A 21,662-nucleotide genomic window follows, 5' to 3' on the forward strand; every position below is an offset into this window, starting at 1 on the left:
ATCTAATGCGTGCAATGGATTGATTAGATTATATGAGTCAGTCACACCTATTCTCCTTATGAAGGATGATTTTGGTAAAAATAAGCCACCACAAAATCTCGTGAAGCACGTAATGTTATGGAATAAAAGCAAAGAAAAACAGTAATGATATTTAGTCGGTTGTAGCTAATACTACCTGATAAGCAAATTAAACGAGTAAAAATAAAAAATAAATGATGTACCTTGAAAAGTATAACTAATTTGTGTGGTGAAAATTCCATAACAAAATAGGACATTAATAAAAGCAATTGCATAACAAATAAGGGAAATCAAATCATAATGGCACTCAATTAGTAATTAGTGTAATAGCAATAAAATAAGGCAAAAGAAAGAAAACTTGAAAGGACAGAAACAAAGTTCATAATAATGTTGGGGTTGGAAAGGTGCTATAGAGTGTGATCAAAGCCATTAGATTTAATTAGTTAGTTATACAAAATTATTCAAAGAAAGTGACGGTTTTGTTAAGAAACCCACATTAATTAATAATAATCATGAATTTAATTTGACTCAATAAATTGGAAAAATAAGTGATTGGGCCTTACTGTGTGCCATAGATCTGCGCCAAATGACATTTTTTTTTTTTTTTTTTTTTTGAGGAAACAAATGACAAATGTTGACGTTCAAGCATAAAATTTGTTGAACAAAATTTTATTTATTTTTATTAAAAAAAAAAAAAACAATTCGTTGAAAATGAGTATTTTCATGAAATTAGTTATAAACACCTAAGTGCATCATATTGGTCAGTTTTGCTCTTATTGCTCTTAAGTCATGCACTGATTTGCTATTTTTACATATAACATTACCCTTAGGGCTACATATAAACATTAAATTTACACTTGAAAATCGTAAAAAATTAAGAAATCATCAAAATATAAACACAATAACACTGATTTACGCGTGTTTTTGTCATGAATTCCTAATTTTATACAATTTTCAAGAGTATATTTAATGCTTATATAAAACCCTTAGGGCTATATATAACATTACTCTTATTATTATTATTATTATTTTGGTAAAATAAATGCCAAGTATCTTCTTCGGTGGAATTTATGTCAATATGACTAATTCGGTTACTTCATCACTCAGAGGCTACTAAAAGTTTCCAATCTTTCACTATCAATCAACTCCTTTTTAAAGCAATAAGTGTAATGTTTAACGTCAATAAGAAAATCAATTTCTCAATCTCAATTTTCTTACTCAGAAAAGGCGTCAACTATAAAGTGGTACTTTTACATTAGTCAATGATCTATCTATAAAGCACTAAACATAAAGTATAATTTAGTCTTACACTTCAAAGTTTTAGGCAAAATTAGGGCGCAAACATATGAACCTTACGGAAGTTAACATACACAAAGGCAGCTTAAATGACAAATAACAGCTAATTGGTATCATGTAAGAAGTACCACTTTACTCCAAACATAGAAAGTAACAGAGATGATCTCCAGGCCGAAATAGAAGATGATAGAGATGATCTCGGGGCCGAAATTTGCATTGGGATATAAAGTTTCTACTACTAATAATCTCTTTCAAAGAATCTACAATGAGAACCATTTTTGTGTTAAAAAAAAGAGATACTGTACATACCAGATAATGCATTCAGCAATCAAGGGAAAAGAAAAACAAAAATTCCCCTCAAAACACAAGGAAAGGATTCCTGAGAGAAGAGCAAACCTTACATCAACAATCTACAACAGAAAATAAGCTAGCTATACACCAAAAATTTCATAATACAAATTACCGGTCACTGGAAAGACTATGAGGACAAACGTAATGCCATTTCTTGTAAAAGAGCTCGCTTTTGTGCAGCATTGATAACATGACTGGATTCGGCATTTTCCAATACATCTGTAAGTATCGAAGCAGCATGACCAAGGGGTTCTTCACTTGCCCTCTTCAACATGAACGCCTGCAAAATTACATTAAGCACAAACAGGTTAAAAAATTGTCTTAGCATAGCAGTAAAACTCAGTGAAGGGACTCTCATGAAAGCCAAACAATAGTCTTGCTGAAAGCAATCACATAACAATATATCATATTACGCAACGAAAACTGGTCATGTAAGAAAATAGTAAAATAAAATAAAATAAAAAAGAAAAGAGAATGCCCTTTAAGCGGAAAACAATAATAGGAACAAGAGAGTGACGGAAGCAGTTAGCCAGTTACACAAGAGGTAAGAGAAGTAACCCAAGTAAAACAGGAAACCAGATGTAAAAGGAGAGTTCAGTTGAGAAGGTATCAATTTCTGGAAGTGGCAATATTTCTACTCTGATATATCAGCTATTATGCTTCCTTTTTCTAATACCTTTCCCCATAAGCAAGAGTTGACAGGAGTTACCTTCTTGTTCCTATTTTCTTTCTTTCAAAATGAAAGAGAAAAAACATATCTTCTTAATATTAGACAGAAGATTATTTGGTGCCTTTTCAGTGTACAGCTGCCCCCCCCCCCCCCCAAAAAAAAAATCGTTAGAAACACTAATTTTTATTTTTTTTTTCCTTCTTCAGGATATTCAATGATCAGCTCAGGTCACACATAACATAGCAGGCAAAGTTCTTCATCCTATCAAAGATCAGGATCTATGACCTCAATAACTCATAAGCAAAAAATCAACAAACAAACCATTATAGCATCATTAAAAAAACAAACAAACAACTGTCATTTAACTAGGCTCAGATATTGCAAAACATCAGGTACATTTAGATCTGTTTAAATTTTCAAACCTTTCATAGCATGGGCCAATATATCTTTCCTGATAACACACCATCAGTTCAGTCTTGCAAGGATTACACTCAGTCATTTAAAAGTCTCTATTTTCCAAAAATTGAAACCCCATTGTATCAATCATTACTCTTTAATCCCAACAAGGGTCTTTGCCGAAGCTTGACAACTGGAAAGTCGGACCCTTAAGCCTAAACAACCCAAGATCTTTGATCATCATTGGATCAATTACTTCTCCTACTTTAATAAAGTAGGACCTTAGTCTTCTATTTAATAAAGGTCACAAATCTCACATTCTGAACAAACCAGGTCTTCAAAGACTCAAACAGCCTGAATACTTAAAAAAAAATTTAGCAAAGACTTCCAATAAAGTTCACCACCAAGGTCACAAATTACCCAAATAAAAGAATGTTAAGAAGGACAACAAATTTACTAAGAGCATCTGCAAGAAGTATATGCTTTGCATGCAATCACAAATGCACAATAGAGTAAATCGGGGGTTGGGTCGAGGCTCTACCCAAACACGTAGAAAAGGGGTTACCTGGCCATGATGAGAGATTTGTAATGTACAAGGTTGCTGAAACCATGGCTCCCCATCTATCTGCACAGGCAATGCAGCAAATAACTGGATCTTGATGGTTTGCCCTTGTGCAAGCCTCTGCGCTCGGGACAGCCCTACCTGCACCCCAATTGTTTAAACACTTTTTTTATATTATTAAAGCTATTAATAAGACCAATCCAAAGTAACATGAAAATTTTTGGAGTCATTCATAGAATTACTAAGCAGGAAAATCAATAAATTGTTCAAAATTATTAGAAATCACCAGACACTGCAAGACAAACTCTAAGAAGATAATTAGACAAAATCAATAATTTTATCTATGTTGAAATAGATTAAAGAGCCAACACAAGACAAATGAAAGGAAGCTTATATTTGGACAAGAATAAGGGGGGGGGGGGGGGGGGGGGAATCAATGCCTACTGTATTGCAGAGGGGAAATTCCTCAACCAGTGGGCCAGAAATTCTTGCAATAAAGCATCATTTGCAAAAAAAAAAAAAAAAAAAAAAAAGATAAGCTGATATGGAGAAAATATGCATGAATAGCACAAATCTGTTGTTTTTGGTGTTCACAGCTACTTGTTTCCTGACTGGGAAATCACTACTATCTGATTAGTTCTCTGAAATTAAAGACAGAATATCTGAATCTCCTATCATATCTATCCCTTCTGAGACTTTACATACACCAGAAGAAATTAAAGACCTAAATCCTCATGGTGTAAAAAATTGAACATCTAAAGCAAGAAAAATATGACCCAGGAAGCAGGCATGCAGTGGACAATTCCCTTTTCTCAGTATATCACAGGAAAGAGCAGGGCATCAACCTGAAAGACAACAATACAATATGAAAGAAAATGCCACTTTACCTGAAGCTTTCCCAAATGCCATGTCCCTGATATGCTCACAACTTCCAAAACCTTATCATGCATTGATTGAGGATCAAATTTTCCAAAGTTTTCATCCTCATTATGCCATAAGTCCACACCTCCCATGTAACTTCCAATGTTTGCTACAAGAACGCCTTCTGCGTCCTAAAAACAGCAATGTATTAATGCATGAACATACGTAGACTTGTAGAGGCAATCAAAGCGGTTACAAAGAGATCTGAAGATATGTGGTAAAATTCACAAATGATACCAGATAATAATTTAAGTAACTCCCAGAATACGAGAAGTTTACAAATAAACTAATTAAATCAATAATAAAAGGAATATAGATCTGGTCAAGTAATATATGGACTGACATCTGCCAATTTAAAATTCCAGCTGACTTCAAGTAAAATGAAACAGAGCCACGCAGACAAATTATTTCCAGATACTACTACTGTAGAGTGTGGAACATGTACTCTCAAAAAATGATAGGGGAAGCCAAGTGGCCCCACAAAACATAAGAAGTTCAGTTTAGAAGTCTCCCACCAAAATTTTAGCACTCAATTTGTAATGTAGTAGTTACTAAATCTCAGTAATAATGTAACGTTGTAAAGCTTTTGTTAATACTTCCGCATGGTCCCCGAAAATCCAATGATCACAGATCACCATATGCAGTCTAGCTAGAGTCATTCTAAAATATGGAAAAATGCAGACAAAATATATGTAGTTGCAAAACCAAAACCAACAGTGTCCAATCAAAGCACTAAAGATCCCCTTAGACCTTGTGAGAAGACCAGGAACATAACGGATGCCAATGAGGGAAAAGATGCCCAATTCCTATAATGATAGCATAATATCTAACCATTTCTTAAGATATGAGATGACCTGCTTGATTTACAATTCTTCCTGAGACTTTTGTAACCAATCTAAAATCCGAACAAAGAAATCTATTATTTTTAATCCACGTGGCTCATCATGGTGAAAACCGCAGAAATCACCCAATCAATTATCTTAACAATTTCATGACTTATATACAAGTGGAAGGTTAAGTGGATGATGCTTATCTTATCATGAAAGCTGACAAATCACAGAGATTCAGGTCAGCCAGTAAATTTAACAAGTAAGACTGGTCCATGACTGAACAAATGCTGCAGCAAGTAAACCATCATGTCCTATCTCCTTCCATCAATTCTCAATTACTTAAAGCATGCAGAAATCTACAGCGTGGAATTAATGGTACCCTACAACCCAATAGAGCAGTTATAAATTATGTAGATTGGAAAGAGTAGAGCACCCTTCCAATGAGGTAAGACACAAAGATTACATATAGGGATGCAAAGCTGAACATCAAAGGTATCCCAAAACAATGATGTGGCACTTGTACCCCAAAATGGACTTAGCCCTAATTACCCATATCACAGCTTGAAACAAAGAAGGAACCCCATCAAACTCTGTGTAAAAACTAAGAGTCTGAGACTTAGAATAAGTCGATCCATTGATGAAAAAGGATCCATCACTCAAGTTACTAAAGGGATAAGGGATTCAACTATTCAAGTAGGACTTCAGCAAGTTATAAGTGATAAGCAGATTGAGTAAAAAGGGTTATTCTTAGGCCCCATGAAGTAAATAAAAGTTTCCCCAATATGATACAAGTTATATAATCTCTGTCTCATTCCAAGAGACAGCATGTGCTCTACTCATATTTATCCTCCCTCTACTGGTACATAATTATTTCATTCCTATTACTTCTATACATTAAAATTATTAAGAATATAACAGACTGTTAGGACCATTAGATCCTACTAAGAATCTGTAGATTGGAAAGCTATAAAAGCTTATAAAGGAGAAAATAATAGTAGCACTTCAATCACCATACTCACCTCCGGGACTTCAATCTCAACACCATCTACCTCTACACGAACTTGCCAAGGGAAATCTTCAAATATCCTGTCCATGATAATCTTAGCTCCTTCTTTCGCATAAAGGACTTTGTTCATAAACTGCAAAAAATACAATTAACAGCTATCAGCCAAATAGATTATAGTCATTATATCTGAATGTAGGGCTCACATAACAATGGCAACAAAATAATAAACTATCATGAATTAAAAGTTACATAAAAGTCCTCCAGAATCTCGATATTTTTTCAGGGGATGGGAAAATTTAACAAACAAAAAAAAAAAAAAAAAAAAAAAAAAGATGACATCTTCAATAGATAAGCATCCTAAGTCATTTTTATGAAAAGAAACCTGGTTGCAATGAGTTGATGCCAAAGTTACATTCAAGAAGAAAATACTGAAACCATATAACATGCCCAATAATATCTTGGGTATTGAAGAGTCATTCTTTTCACCTAAAGAACATTGACCTAAGTTATCTTAACTTGTTTATCCTTATGAACTTATTGCCCTTTATATGACCCATTTTTGTTGTGTATTGAATTTGTGTAGCACTTACTTGGAACTTATTGGCCCATATCTGCGCTTTATTCCACACTTTTTTTTGAAGGTGAAATAATCCTAACCTTCCCTTTTCATTACTTATCAGACTTATTGGCCTTTATCTAAACTGAATTTAATTCTATGCTTTACATGGTACCCGAATCTTAACTTATTGGTTGCAGCCTAAACTTTGGCTGCCCAGCCATAGTTACTGCCACTGATCACATCCATTCAAAAATCAACAATTAATATCTCTAACAGCATAAATAGTTTCAACAGCGACAGTTTCATAATATTGCAGAAGTACCTGCACCCAGATGTGAAAAGCATTGTTGCTTATTGCAACATGTAGGGAAAGCAAAGTATTTTTGGAGCTAGTGTGATGAAGATATTGCAACATGTAGGAAAAGCACGGTATTTTAGGAGCTAGTGTGATGAGGGGAGAGAGAGGGAGAGAGAGAGAGAGATTAAAGAGCCATGTGATGAGGAGGGAGTAGAGAGAAACATGTGCAAATGAGTAAATATTGCATTGTATATGAAACTATCATAGAAGAAAATTACTGCAATATGAGAAAGTATAGCAAAAAGGTTGCTTACCTGGCTGTAAAACTTCTCAGGATTTTCTTCCCTCATATTATGTATATCTAAAGCAACTTTCGCATCACAACCAACCCCTGTGATGGCACAAATGCATTAATAAGCAATTATAACAATATATTGTACAGCACAACAATCACATCAACAGATAACATCATCAAAAGACAACTAGCCACAGCATATGAAGAATTACTCGTATCAGCTTCCCCATTAAACGGAACATTTTAGGGTTCAGAATGGTGAAGAGTAAGAAAAACTGTGGCAAGGAACGATGTAAAAAAATGTATATGTATAAATTAAAATTTACAAAAGAATCTTAGGTTCTTGCAATAAAAAAGGTTATATTTTTGAAGAAATGGCACGTACAACTAGATCAGCAGCATACCACACATGGCTAGCGAATAAAATTTCTGTAAACTCAAAATTTTCAAGCTTAGGCTCTTTTCTCTTCAACTAAAAAACAAATTATTATAGGGGAAAAAAATCAACAAAGCTGCCCTATGGGTAACCCAAGTTCAATTTATAACTACCATAGGTTCAGATCAGTCAAGCTCAGCTCATGGGAATACACCCTTAGTGTAAAGTTTGAGGCCACATTAAGAGAGATAGAAGTCTTAAATTAAATTAAAAAAGAATATTAAAGAATTGTGAAGGTATTGTATCCCAGAACACAGTAAATCCATAGAAACTTATTGCTTTTCCATAGCAGTGAAGTGCAAGAAGCTACACCATGACCACTTAACTGTACAAAGTAGGAGGAGGAAATATATATGAGACTCAGCTTTGACCGACCTAGATAATTATTCATATATTTGGCGGGTTGAAGTTGTTTCCCCTGCTGATTCAAGATTGTTATCTTCCATCGGTCAAGAATGGTTACTGCAGCATGCTCTATGTCATGCAATACGCTGCAGAGACCTCCCTGCTTCTCTATTGAGCCAAGTCCACCACCCCAAGAAAGAACTCTTGCAAGATCATTTCCTGTCCCTGCTGGAAGAATTGCAACTGGGGGAGGAGAAATAAAATTCTGTTTATCTATAGCATCCAAAACCCAACCAACAGTTCCATCTCCACCACATACAAGAATTCTGAAGTGTGGCACCTTTCTGAACATGTACAAACCAACCTCGGGTCCTTGATTTGGGCCTAACTCAATAACCTGCAAGCAGGCAAAAAAATCAGAATATTAAATCAGAGATCCAAATCAGCACAATAAAAAGGAGGAAATAACAAAGGTTTGAAGAGCAGAATAGTGGCATTACTCTAAATTTCTCATCTCCTCCACCCACATAGCATTGTTTAAACCCGTGGAATATTGTATATAATTATTTACAAATAAAGGTAACTAACACAAAAAAAAAAATCAGAAAGATTAGGCAGCTTATTGAAATTATGAAGAAACACCAATTGTAATTAAAATTCCACCCAACCACTCCTAATGAGGCCACTCTGACGGGAAATCAAGCTTCACCACTCACAACACGCTGCTCCCAATGTTCCACAACGAACTTTTACATTGACCTTTCAGTGTTATCACAAAGTTTAACAAGTATCTATTTAAGTTATGACCATACTTTGTCAGCTTAATGATAATAATAAAAGTCTAAAAGATTATCATATATAAATGCACCAATAATCTCGGGGAAAAAAAAAAAAAAAAAAAAAAAAAACATCATCTTACACACTAACATTTGTTTTCATACATTAGGAAAAAAAACAGGGTTGTCAAAGTGGAGTTTAGCACCCTTACAAATTATCCAGGATTCCAGGCATAAGTAAAAATCTAACACACAACAACTCTCTGGAAAAGGAGAGAAAGGGCTATGCAAAACACTTTATTTTAGAAGAAAATGACAATCATTTGGGAAAGAAAGAAAAAAAAAAGATTTGAAACACGATGTAGCGACTAACCTGAACTGGATTCAGTAGCATATTCAAGCGCACACGAAGAGAGTCTCCTTGCTGAGCCCCACTCTTCTTATTGAGGAACACCAAGAGAGGTCTTGAATCAGCTGGCAGATCAAGAATAACATATCTCTGTTTTTGAACAACCTGGTCATCTTTCTGGGTTATTGATGTACTTCTCTTAAGATCAGGCTTTAGATCTGTATGTTTATCTAGATCTCCATTACAATTCTGATCTCCTGTGCTGCCACTACCATTACAATTGTCCTCCATAGTATGTGATCCATTTACAGTTACACTAGTACCTGAAGTGTTATCCGTTGATGTATCACATGCACTGCTTCCACCTCCCAAATCAACAGAGGAACCATTTTTATATTTATGCTTTTTGCTTTGACTTCTAATGCGTCCGCGTACAGTGGAAGCAATTTCATTTGCACCTTGAGTAATTGAGCTCAATATTCCACCAGAAGATGGCTGGCTTAATTCCCTGACAAAGAGTGGAGATAAAATCAACCTTCTCAAAGGACCGAGATCACAAACATCACCAAATTCATTGGACATGCTGGTGTGGCAGTCAACATGCACTAGCCTTTGGCACCATAGGCAACACCATATAGGAGATCCACTGAGAAAAGAAGCACTACATGGCTCTTCACAATAACTACAGAAAGAAGTTTCATCAGTTTGATCTGTAATCTCTATCCAGCGAACAGCCCATTGATGAACAACATGCTCATATCCTAGCATTGATACACGCTTGCAATCCTTGTGTGCATTTGAGGAACAGCCTAGGTGAGAAGCTGCTCCGCAAACGCTACATCGGTTATAAAAACTGTCTGAAGCCACCATTGGTCCAAGAGTTTGTGAAGGATTAAAGGATTTTAAGCAGACACAACAATTCCCATTCTTTGCACGTGTTACAGATTCCAAATTCCATGAATGTGGAGCTTCAGGCGCTTTGTTCCTTGTCTTCGGATTCTTTTTGGATCTTGCTATAGCTTTCATCCAAGTCAAATTGATGTTTCTTCTCCATTGAAAAGCAGTGAATGCTATAGTCAAGATTCCAACCAGGCCAGCAAGAAAGCAAGAAAGGATAAAAAAGTGTGAATCGGACACTTCACTTGCATTCTTGCCAACTAACCATTCAGACAAATCATCCATTCTTCTTTAACAAATAATCTTTTGCAACATAGATAGGCCAACAAATACAAAACTAACTTCTACAAAGAGCGAAGAGGTTCAGCTCCAACTCTCAATTACATCTCATCAATCACCTTAATAACTTACAACCGAATTTCCAAACTAAAACCAAGGGAACAACCAACATCACATATTCAGTCACCACTCACCCCACATCCCATAACAAAGTAACACTAATCTGAAGATCTCTGTCCCATCAGATCTTCACAAAGGATAGTCACTCTATGTTGTAACTTTTTAACTTTCCTAGAGTTCCAACAATCTCTTACTTCTATGCAACCAAAAAAACTGGTAGTACTCAAACACCCACCAGACCTAAATTACCGCCAAAGCAAAGATCAATTGAAACAGAAAATCCTGCAATACAAACAATTAACTTATCACCAATTGCTTATAAATTTATAGTGTATACGAGTGGCATCCAAACAACATTAATTAATCAGCTCAATGAAACTTATTACGATTCCTAGAAATGAAGAACAAAGAGAAACACGAGACCTCAAAAATACGATAATTTCTTCCTAAACACACAATGTCGATTCTGGCATATTCGACAGCATAAGTCATAACCCTATTGCTTATATGAAATTTAAAGAGCTTAGTATCATCAAGCAATTCGAGAGCCTCCTCGGCTACTACTACCGTAATGGGACATATTGAAGTATTGAACCAATAATGTAGCATCAAAAGTTCAAAACTCTAATCACAACTCACAAATACACCAACTTCATTGCAATCACTACAATCAGTATTCAGTAAGTAACACAAACATTACTCCCAAAGTCCAATTTCTGCTCTAAATTTAGAAATTCTAAACCAGCTTACATCAATAAAACTCAAATTTATTCTTCGCCCTACCATATTATAGTATCCATAACAAAAATCAACCAATGCTGCCATTTTAACAGCAATATTTCATGAAAACTATAATAATTAACACATGAACCAGAAAATATAGCAAATAAACCCTCGATCATTCAAACAAACGGCAAAATTATAACAAAAAAATTGGTTCTAATTAATACATAATCATAAACAAGAAGAAAAACTTACCACAAATTGGGAGCAATCAGAAACCCTAAATGAATGCCGAAGATCACAAAATCGAATGTTGTAGGAAAACTTTTAGAAATTGGAATCAAATTAAAGCAAAGCAGTATGCACCAAAGCAGGAAAAGAGGGGAAAATATAGATCAAATAAACCTAGTAAAAAAATAATCAAAGGAGGTTTATTTTATTCAGCGAATTTCAAAGCTTTTTCTTTTTCGTATTGTTCGAATTATTCGTTTTTTTAATTTGAAATTTTGGATTTTTTCGGTTAATTTATTTATTTGTTTTTTTTTTTTTTTTTTTTTGAAAGAATTTATTTGTTTGTTTGAGCAAAAGAGAAGAGAGAGAATCTGAGAGTTAGTCTGGAAAAATGGTGAGGTGGGGTTGGGTTAACAGATACGAATCTCGGTTAATTCGAGACACGTGGCTGTCGGTAAATGTGGCTTTTTCGAGGAGGAGGTCCTACAAATGGAGACTCAATTACTCAAATGCTATATTCCAATTTGTTTTACACGTTAGAATTTGCTGATCAGGTGGTGTTACAAATCTTTCAATACAAAATTATTAAGGCAAAAGTTAACGAACATCCCGTGGCTATTGAATAAGAAAAAAGTAAGAGTATAAAATTAGATTAAAATTAACATTTAATTATAGGGTGTTACTAAATGCCACAAGGAAATTACTTAGGGCGCGGTATTAAATGACTCATCTACCCTTATAAATTTTAAGTTTGACATTATTCAATTTTTCTCACCAATTATACTCCTTCCACCACCATCGCCCTAAACACCATCACCACCACCACCCGTCACCGGAATCACCATCACCGTACACACCATCACCACCACCACCCAAAGGTCGCCGGAATCATCCAATTTCTCACTATCTATCACACCAAATCAACCACTTATCATACCAAATCAACCGGAAAAAGGAAGGGGGCTGACGACAATGGAATCGCGGCGAGGGAAGGGGGTTCGTTTGCCGGGAAACACAGGGAAAACGCCGGCCAATTCGTCGGTAATTTTTTTTTATTTTCGCATAAAATCGCATAGTCGCGTGCATATGCGACTCCACCACGGTACAGTCGCATATAGCGTGCGACTATACCACGGTACAGTCGCATATAGCATGCGACTCTACCATGGTGTAGTCGCATGCTATATGCGACTGTACCACGATATAATCGCATGCTATATGCGACTATGTCGTGGTAGAGTCGCATATAGCACGCGACTATGGTTTTTTTTTTTTTTTTTGAATTTAAATTTCGAATTATGATTGTAATTTGTTTTTTTTTTAATTTCGAATTATCATCCATAAATTAATTTTGAATTGGTGATAAAATTAGTAATGTAATTTGAATTATGGTAATATTATTTTTTAAAAAAAAAAATTCGAATTAATAATTTTTTTAATTTGAATTAATTTTTTTTTTTAATTACGGTATTTTTTTTTTTAATTTGAATTAATATTTTATTTGATAATAAAATTTAAATATTAATCATGTTTTACTTGATCCATGTTTATCTTTATTCCATGATCATCAATGTTTTTGTTTTGAATCAGTTTATCTTTATTCCTTAGATATATATGTATGATTTAATATAGTAGTTATTATTATTTTATTTTATTTTTAATTTAAAACAGCAGTTTTTTCCTTAAAAAAAAAGTTATACTTGAAAGAGTCAAAGACTACGTAGATAATTGTCAACAATTTTTATTTATTTTCTTTTTTTACAATTGTCAACAAAGTAAACATGGATAATTTTTAAATAAAATCCAAATAACTTGTTTTTTTTGGAGGTAACAACTAACTAACGTGAGTTGTGGGGATTTTAATTTTTTTGTTTTTTTTTTAAAAAAAAAAATTATAACTAAAAAACCAAATGTAATCATTGTTTAAATTTTTTTATAACAACTAACTAAAATTTTTTTTAAGATAAAATCAACTGAAAATATATCTTTTTTATTTATAGTTAATTTCAAATTAGTCATAAAATTTTTGAATTGAAAAGTATATTGTTTAAAAAAAATGATTGTTATTGTTTAATCGAGTTAAGCACAAATTCAGGTACTCAATTCTACTTTTTTCACTGTTTAGGTACTAGATTGTTTTTGCTTTGCTTTTGGGTACTGAGTTAAGAATTCCGGCCAAAAAAATAATTCAGCCTAAGAATTCAGTACCTTTGGTTAAAGAATTCAGTACCTTGGTTAAATGAAAGTGGGCCCCACCCGATTAAAAAAATGTGCGGGTCAACCCTTTACTTTTTCCCCTTTCTTATTCTTTATTCCCCCTTTTTGCCCCTTAATTCTTTCCAATTCTGGAAATATTCGTTGCGCATAAGTCGAAGAACACGAGCAGCTACATTCGAATCTGGGGAAAACGACAGCGAAAGCCGCCATTTTTTTGAGGTATGCTTACTTACTCATGGTTTTTGTTGTTAATTTGATATAAATTTTGAATTTTTTGCCCAATTGATGATGGTAATTGCGACTTAGGATTTTGCGTTTTTTTGGGTTTTTTTTTTAATCGAAATCAAAATGTCGATTTCTTGTGTTTTTTATGTTAAATTTGTTGCTGTGTTGTTGTTTGTTGTTGTATTAAGCTTGTGTTGTTGGTGGATGTTGATTATTTATGCTCTAAGGTTTGATTTGTTGATCAGTTTTACGCACTAAAACAGGGGAGGTTTTTGTACACCTTGATATCCTTTGCATAGCCTTTCTGTTACAGTGGCAGCAGTCCATGATTTGAAGCTTACTGTTTCTGTTTTTCCAATTTGTGGCTGGTATACTGAAGAAGCAACAGCAGGGGAAGAACCTAGCAGTGTTTTGATTTTTTTTTTTTAAAAAATTTTATTTTTAAAAAATTTGGGAAAACCTTGTTGAAGAATTTGTGCCTAAATAGACATGGTGAATGAACCTGTTTTGATGATATTTGTTGCTGGTATACTGCTATAGTTTCTGTGTTGCTGTTTTTTTTATTATTATTGAAATTGAATCAGGGAAAATCATTTTGGATGAATTTTGGTTAAGAAAACATGGTGAATCTGCCCTACAGTGATGCTAGTGTTTTGCAGGTGTTTTCATGGCATTTTTTGGCCAAGTTCATGCCCCTTATGGTGAATCTGCCCTACATAATGGCTAGTTTCTGAGTCAAAGTTAAGAATTTTTTTTTTAAAATATTAATTTTTTAATTAGGTATGGTTAGTGATGAGTTAGTGGTGAGTTAGTTCACCTGAAAATCACTTTGAGTACCCAAAAGCAAAGCAAAAAAAATTGAGTATCTAAAAGGTGAAAATTAGAAGAATTGAGTACCTAGTTGTAATAATACTTGAAATAATAATAATTATTGTTAGAATTATGAATATAATAATTTGTAATTTTATTACTATATTAAATAGAGACAAGGTGGAAAATCAATTGCGGTGAATGATGTGTTGACTAGCTCGGGGCCGCGACACACTCGAGCCCGAAACATCGATGCCTCTGTTAGGAAAGAAAGGGATGTTGCACGATTGGGAAAGTCTGTTGTTGATGGTGCTTTTGATGATGTATCTGTTCCTTTTAACGACGAGCCTGATCACGGACGAGCTAGTGAGTATGAGGAGATGGAGGAGTTTGAGGGTAATTTTGATCAGAGTGGTGAGCATGATGATACGTCAGGTGTAGTGGTTGGTAGAAGGGCTAGAGATTGTAGGTTTGTCGCTTCTGACACCGGTAACACCACTAGTAGACGACGTACTAATAAACGTCAAAGAGAAGTTGATGATGATTCTTGGATAATGAAGGAGGACATGCCCGGTAGGCCCCTTGATGGTAGTGTTATTCCTAATTTCGGAGGCCATGTTGCTCGTATGATATGGGATGGAAAGGAGAAAAACTTGCTAAGGTGTCAGAATAGGGAAAGAGCATGTTACCAGCTTCAGTCATGGTTTGCCGCGCTTTCATCCGAGCAGGTTGCAGTGGTTGAGGGTACAGGCTTGTCACACTTGCCTCGGTGTATGTTTGGACACCTTGATATACCTCTTATTTGTGCATTTGTGGAGCGGTGGAAACCTAACACTAACACATTTCACTTCCCTTTTGGAGAGATGACTATTACTCTACATGATGTCTGGCACATTTTGCGCATCCCAGTGGATGGGCGTATAGTTTCTTCTCAGGCTACTAGTGAGGAGCTGCGCATACATGCTATGCAGTTGCTTGGAGTGGATAGAGATACACTTTTGGCACCTCCTACACCACACTATTATAGTGGTGCGATTTCCATTGATTCCATTATCAACATTTGCTCAAAGCGTAGTCCTGAAACGCAACTTGTGGGTTACATGTTACTATTGTTTGGTTCTACATTATTTGTAGACAAGAGTGCTAGTAGGGTACGACCAGCTGACATCCTCGAGCTCATTCATGGTGTGGATGATATTTCAGATTATGCATGGGGAGTCGCCACTTTGGCGAACTTATATCGCCAGTTAGGGATTGCGAGCAGGAGTATGTGCTCAGGCATTGTTGGTTGTTTGACATTACTACATGCTTGGATATATGAGCATTTCCCACCGTTTCGGCCTCATAGGGAGCGGTTAGTTTGTGCATCTCATGGGGCTCGTGCCTCTACTTGGAGTGTTAGAAGGAGGGCTTTTCTGATGCTCGGTTGAGATCTTTTCGTCAACGGTTAGATGAGTTTGATTCGAACATGGTAAATTATAATACTTTCTACATATTTTCATTAAACAAAGGTTAATTAATGCGACTTTATTAATGGTTTTACCTCATTCCTTGCAGGTGGTTTGGCTACCCTATGGTCCAGAGCCAGCCTCAGATGTTCCTAGGACTGTATTTACTATATGGCTTCGTTATCGAGATGTCATTGAGCCATACATGCCCGATCGTGTCTTACAGCAGTTTGGTTATGTACAGACAATTCCTATGCCTATTAACCGTCCATATTTCGCGTACAGGCCTGCAGATTCGAAATTGTATGAAGTTAAGTGGAATGTCTCGAGTGTTGAGAATGCTTGGACCTTGTATCCTAGAGGTTTTCGGTTGATTCTTGCAGAGTTCGAGCGCGCTCAGTGTTCCTCTGATGTTGTGGATTGTTATTATGATTGGTTCAATTACGTGTCACATATCTTTGTTGTTCCAGAAGTGGATACGGTGTTTCCTGCAGTTCCAGATAGGACACTCCCAGTTTATGTAAGTTAATATTAGGAAATTTTGATTTTTACCACCTTCAAATAACGACTTTGTCGAATTTACCACCTCCAAAAAAAAACATTTACTTTACCGCCTCATAAAAAAATTAAACATCAGTTTTACCACCAATCACCTCCAACTAACGGATTCCGTCCAAAAATCCGTTAGTGGGGCCTACCTTGCACACGTGTCGCCATATTATTGGTTAAGTTTTAAAAAAATAAATAAATAAACAAAATAAAAAATAAAAAATCCCCATCAAGCAACCGATGGTTGCTGCCACCGTCGGGACCCCCACCGCCGGACCGGCTACAACCAGCCCCACCACCTAACCGTTACAACCAGCCCCCACCACCTAACCGCTACCAGCCACTGTCGGGACCCACAGCCACCACACCGATTTCGACCTCAAAACCCTAGCCACCACCTAACAGCTACGACCAACCCCACCACCTAACCGCTACCACCGCACCGCACACCACAGCCGCGCCGATTTCGACCCCCTTTCCACCAATTTCCGACCTCAAAACCCTAGTCAACACCTAATAGCTACGACCAACCCACCACCTAATCGCTACCACCGCACCGCACACCACAGCCGCACCGATTTCTACCCCTTTCCACCAATTTCCGACCTCAAAACCCTAGCCACCACCTAACAGCTACGACCAACCCCACCACCATCCAAACCCAGACCAGAAACAACCGCCATCCAGACGCGAAACCACCCCGACTCAAAACCACCACCACCCACCAGAAACCACGCCAGCCAGACGCGAAACCATCGCGACTCGAAACCACCACCACCCAGACGCGAAACCCACACGAAATTCCGACCAACCGAGGTAGTTGATTTCGTTGCTGGTTGGTTGACATGGAAGATCGGGGAAGATGAAGAAGAAACGTCAAAAATGTGGGCCCTACTAACGGATTCATGGACGGAATCTGGTAGTTGGTGGTAAAATCGATTTTTTGGAAATTTTGGTGGTGGTAAAGTAAATCTTTTTTTTTTGGAGGTGGTAAATTCAATTAAGTGGTTATTTGAAGGTGGTAAAAATCAAAATACCCTTAATATTATTTTACTTTAATTTTAATTTATCATATATCTCAAGTTTTGGTACTTATTAATATCTCATTTGCAGTGGATGGGACGGATTGCTCAGGCTATTGAGGGTTGCGTCGACTGCCAGCCACGTGTTGCTGATGTGCTGAAAGAATGGGATGAGTATGCTGGATGATTATGTTTTATTGATGCACTTTATAATTTGTACCGGACGACTTGCTACTATTTTATGTTTTAGATTTGTTATGTAATTGATGGACTTGACTATGTCACTATAACTTTTAGATACTTTTATGTGCTACTTTTTATTTGTTTATTTATTTTTTGTCTAAATTGGTAAACAACTTCTACAAATAAGCATATAACATAAGCAATTTCTTAACGTTAAGCATATAAATTACATTAAAAATGTAAGAAATTGATTACAGTGAATTCCAATGTATCCTCCTCCTAAGATGATGAAGTAGATGCTGCTATTAGTTGATCCCAATGTGCCCTCCTTTCTTGATAAAGTTGCTCCCAACCAATCACACTTTGATCTCTATACATAAACCATGGATCAACAATAGGAGGTACTGGATAGTTTGGCGATAGATCAAGTCGAACATAATGGCGACCAATGTGTGTAATGGCAAATCTCAATCCGAGGTCGATCATCAGTAGACGGGGCTCGCAATGGTAGAACTGTCATACACGAGTACAACTCTCCTCGTGGGCCAACTCCATAAACCATAACTGCACAATTCCAAAAATTTGCAATTGGGTACAAATCATCAGGCAAGTCCATGTAATGGTTCGCGCCACAATGTCCACCGTTCCAGGTGATACGATCAATTGCTTGATCCAAGCCTCCGTGATACAAATGTATGTACTCTGGTCGATTGGCCTTAACCTCGTTCACAATTAAATACCGAGCTTGTATCCAATTGTCTTGCCCACCTAATAAATTAAACAACAAAATTTTAAGTAAAATCATTGGAATATAATGTGACAGATACTTTATGCAAAGGCTTACCTAAGAAAAAGTCTGCAACACATCGAAATCCACAATTCCCATCACCCATTACATTGTTCCAATCCTCCACAAATGGTTTGATGATATCGGGAAGCCCATAAAGGTAAGGAAAATCTGAAATGTCTCTTCCTCCTGATGAATAACGAATTATTAATTTTGTAGTTAACATAAACATCAAAGTATAGAAAAATAAACAAAAAATTACAAAAACATAGAGTACCCTTACCTCAACCTCCACTACGACCACCATCACCGCGTCCCCCATTACGACCACGACGCCCACGAGTACCACGTGTATACTCCCATGCACTACGATTACGTCGTGTACTATTTGATTGTGGTTTCCCTCTAGTAGTTGTGTTCCTAGGCGGCTCATTAACATCAAATTAATTGGAATGGAGATGTTCATCTATTAGGCGAGATACAGAACGCATGATTGTCGGGTCACTTCTACTCACCTCATGCATAAAACTCTCAAAAAATCGACTGTCCTGTGACTGATGATCGGGGTCATCCAATGGAGTCGGAACACAACCATCCTCACCAATCACTAGTGTCCTATAAAAGGGGTGCACTTGGTCTAAGTAGAAGTATGTCCCCGAATCAATGGCACGACGTATATCACATGCACAAGGAATCTGATGAGTCGTCTTATAAACACATCCACACCGAACATTCACCTCATGACTTAACTCTCTCATTCTTTTCTTCTCATTCACCAACAACAACATACAATGGTGGGAGGTACGTCCATTAAGATGTTGTAATGGCATAACATCATATATCCGCCCATGACTGCGTCGACTGCGCTCAAGTGATTGCTTAATCTGTGTGACCTGATCTTCAATTGCCTTGTTTACCTTGGCCCATACAGAATCGAGAGAACCTGTTGAAGTTTCCAACCACCCCTTCAAAGTTGAATGTGCAATTTCCACTCTACAATTGGTGACATTGCCGAAGTGAAGCACACCATTGGTCCAAAATTTCACAAATTTCTCCTTATGATTGTTTAACCAAGTGTCCTTCACATAAGAAATCACAGCAGGAAATGCTACATAAGATTCCTCCATTTGCCGAATCGCTCTATTATAATCATCCAATGTGGTGGCATTGAGAATTGGATTCCACCTTGTCAACCTGAAAATTTTTCCTTGATCTTTATTATTCGTTATTTTCTTAACTCTATGCTCTACATCTTTGTTAATATGCCATGTGCATAGTAAATGAGCAGTGTCAGGAAATATTTCCTGAATAGGCGACATCAAACCCAACTCACAATCGGTTATAATAGCCGTAGGCGATACATCACTACCAACCAGCAACTTTAACTTATCTTCACCCATGCATAGCTCACAGCGCTCTCATCCTTCATAAAAGCATACCCGATCAAGAAATTCATGTTGCAAGGAGTAACACCAACGAGCTCCAAAAAAGGCATTTTGTATTTGTTTGTCTTGTAAGTTGAATCAATGTCAATGACCCACGGATACGTGCGTAAGAACGCTAGAGACGTAGGATGTGCCATAAATACATGAGTCAAAACATTCGTATCCGGGTCAACCAAGCTCCAATGTGTATACTGCGACTCGATACTAAGTTCAAGGAAATATGTAACAGCAGCTCGACCATCAGCATCTTCAAGTCTCAACCGATCCCTAAAGTTGTAAATATGTCTACGATTGGGATGATCATCAGGAAACTGATTCCGTACAGCCGCTAAGATATTTTGTGGTTTCACTTTTGCATCGGTCAGGTCACGAACAAGTTGCTTCGCACCCGGACTAAGCTTGCTCATTTGTCGATTGCCTTCTTCATAGACAATTAGCTCATGGTTGTGTTTTCCATATGCATCGGGACCCAAGACAATCTGCCATCCTTCATCATCAGAAACTTTATAACCCTTGATCAAAAACTTGCAACCGCAATGTTGAGTTTTTGTCTTTGGTTGTTGAGCAACACTAAGATCTCTATTTTTCCCCCGGCCTATCTCTTGCACCACGATTGCATCTCAAATACAACCATCCGTTATGGTTGTAAGAAATCACAAGTTGAAATTTGAGTGTTAGTGCAATGTCTTTCGCCCATTGTGACAACTCTCGATACGTTGGAAATAATTGATCGATCTGAAAATGTGGGTAATAATTTACCCCATCACCGCCAAAATCTTCAATTGGATCCTATAAGAAAGAAAAATACTAAGTTAATTAAAATTAAATTTAACTACAAATTAAATTAAATTCAATTGAAAACAAATATAATTTATTTTTTTTTGCAAATTTAAACTACTAATTTTTTTTATTAAGCCATAAATTTACTAATTAAATTAAGTGTATTTTGTTATTTTTAATAATTATCAAAAATTAATAAATATAAATTACACGGATTGCTTATAAAAAAAATAAATAAATAAAGGATCCCGGTCGCATGCTATATGCGACTATACCGTGGTGTAGTCGCATATAGCATGCGACTACGCCATGGTGTAGTCACATGCTATATGCGACTACACCATGGTATAGTCGCATGCTATATGCGACTACGCCATGGTGTAGTCACATGCTATATGCGACTATACCACGGTATAGTCGCATATAGCATGCGACTATACCACGGTATAGTCGCATGCTACCATATAGCATGCGACTATACCGTGGTATATATAGTCGCATATAGCATGCGACCAGGCACATCGAAAATTGAAAAAAAAAGTCCGACATATACCTGACTCGACGGCGTCGACGGTTCATCGTCCTCGCCAAGTGCCTCCGATATGAACGCCGACCGTCGTCGACTCATTTTATATCTCGTGAGTGGTCAAGGTAAAGTCGTGGTGTATGATGGTCAAGGTGGAGTCGTGGTGGTGGACCAGTCAAGGTGAGTGATAGTATGGGTGGTGGAGCTAATGGGGAAGGTGGAACAAAGGCAAAGTTAGTAATGGTTGGATTGTTATGTAATTTTTAAAATTATAAGGGGCATGAAAGTCATTTAATACTATAACTTGAGTAA

The 21,662-nt window shown here is 36.5% G+C and overlaps 2 protein-coding genes across 2 annotated transcripts; both read right to left on the bottom strand.

Moving 5' to 3' along the window:
- Window positions 1-1,530: 1,530 nt before the first annotated feature.
- Window positions 1,531-11,634, bottom strand: LOC110700675 (diacylglycerol kinase 1-like). The gene is made up of 8 exons (XM_021878253.1): window positions 11,383-11,634; window positions 9,133-10,686; window positions 8,014-8,380; window positions 7,222-7,298; window positions 6,064-6,183; window positions 4,181-4,345; window positions 3,297-3,434; window positions 1,531-1,945 (listed from the first exon to the last, which is right to left on the bottom strand). The coding sequence occupies exons 2-8, from the start codon at window positions 10,288-10,290 to the stop codon at window positions 1,793-1,795; spliced, it is 2,178 nt and encodes a 725-aa protein (XP_021733945.1). The 5' UTR covers window positions 10,291-10,686; window positions 11,383-11,634; the 3' UTR covers window positions 1,531-1,792.
- A 6,602-nt stretch (window positions 11,635-18,236) lies between these two features.
- Window positions 18,237-21,452, bottom strand: LOC110700759. The gene is made up of 7 exons (XM_021878358.1): window positions 21,378-21,452; window positions 20,804-20,833; window positions 20,011-20,556; window positions 19,115-19,903; window positions 18,889-19,027; window positions 18,657-18,788; window positions 18,237-18,580 (listed from the first exon to the last, which is right to left on the bottom strand). Exons 1-7 carry the CDS (start codon window positions 21,450-21,452, stop codon window positions 18,237-18,239), a joined length of 2,055 nt encoding a protein of 684 aa, XP_021734050.1.
- Between the last annotated feature and the right edge of the window lie 210 nt (window positions 21,453-21,662).

Source organism: Chenopodium quinoa, unplaced genomic scaffold (genome assembly GCF_001683475.1).
Source record: "Chenopodium quinoa cultivar QQ74 unplaced genomic scaffold, ASM168347v1, whole genome shotgun sequence".
Lineage (NCBI taxonomy): Eukaryota > Viridiplantae > Streptophyta > Magnoliopsida > Caryophyllales > Amaranthaceae > Chenopodium > Chenopodium quinoa.

Excerpts from the sequence above, each read along its gene's own strand:
- LOC110700675 (XM_021878253.1), bottom strand. The coding sequence starts at position 10,290 with ATGGATGATTTGTCTGAATGGTTAGTTGGCAAGAATGCAAGTGAAGTG. Across the intron at positions 8,381-9,132 it reads TGCTACTGAATCCAGTTCAG|GTTATTGAGTTAGGCCCAAA; the intron begins GTTAGTCGCTAC and ends GCCTGCTTGCAG. Across the intron at positions 6,184-7,221 it reads CTGAGAAGTTTTACAGCCAG|TTTATGAACAAAGTCCTTTA; the intron begins GTAAGCAACCTT and ends TATTTTTTGCAG.
- LOC110700759 (XM_021878358.1), bottom strand. The coding sequence starts at position 21,452 with ATGAGTCGACGACGGTCGGCGTTCATATCGGAGGCACTTGGCGAGGAC. Across the intron at positions 18,789-18,888 it reads TGATGGTGGTCGTAGTGGAG|GAGGAAGAGACATTTCAGAT; the intron begins GTTGAGGTAAGG and ends GTTATTCATCAG. Across the intron at positions 18,581-18,656 it reads TGTTGCAGACTTTTTCTTAG|GTGGGCAAGACAATTGGATA; the intron begins GTAAGCCTTTGC and ends TTAATTTATTAG.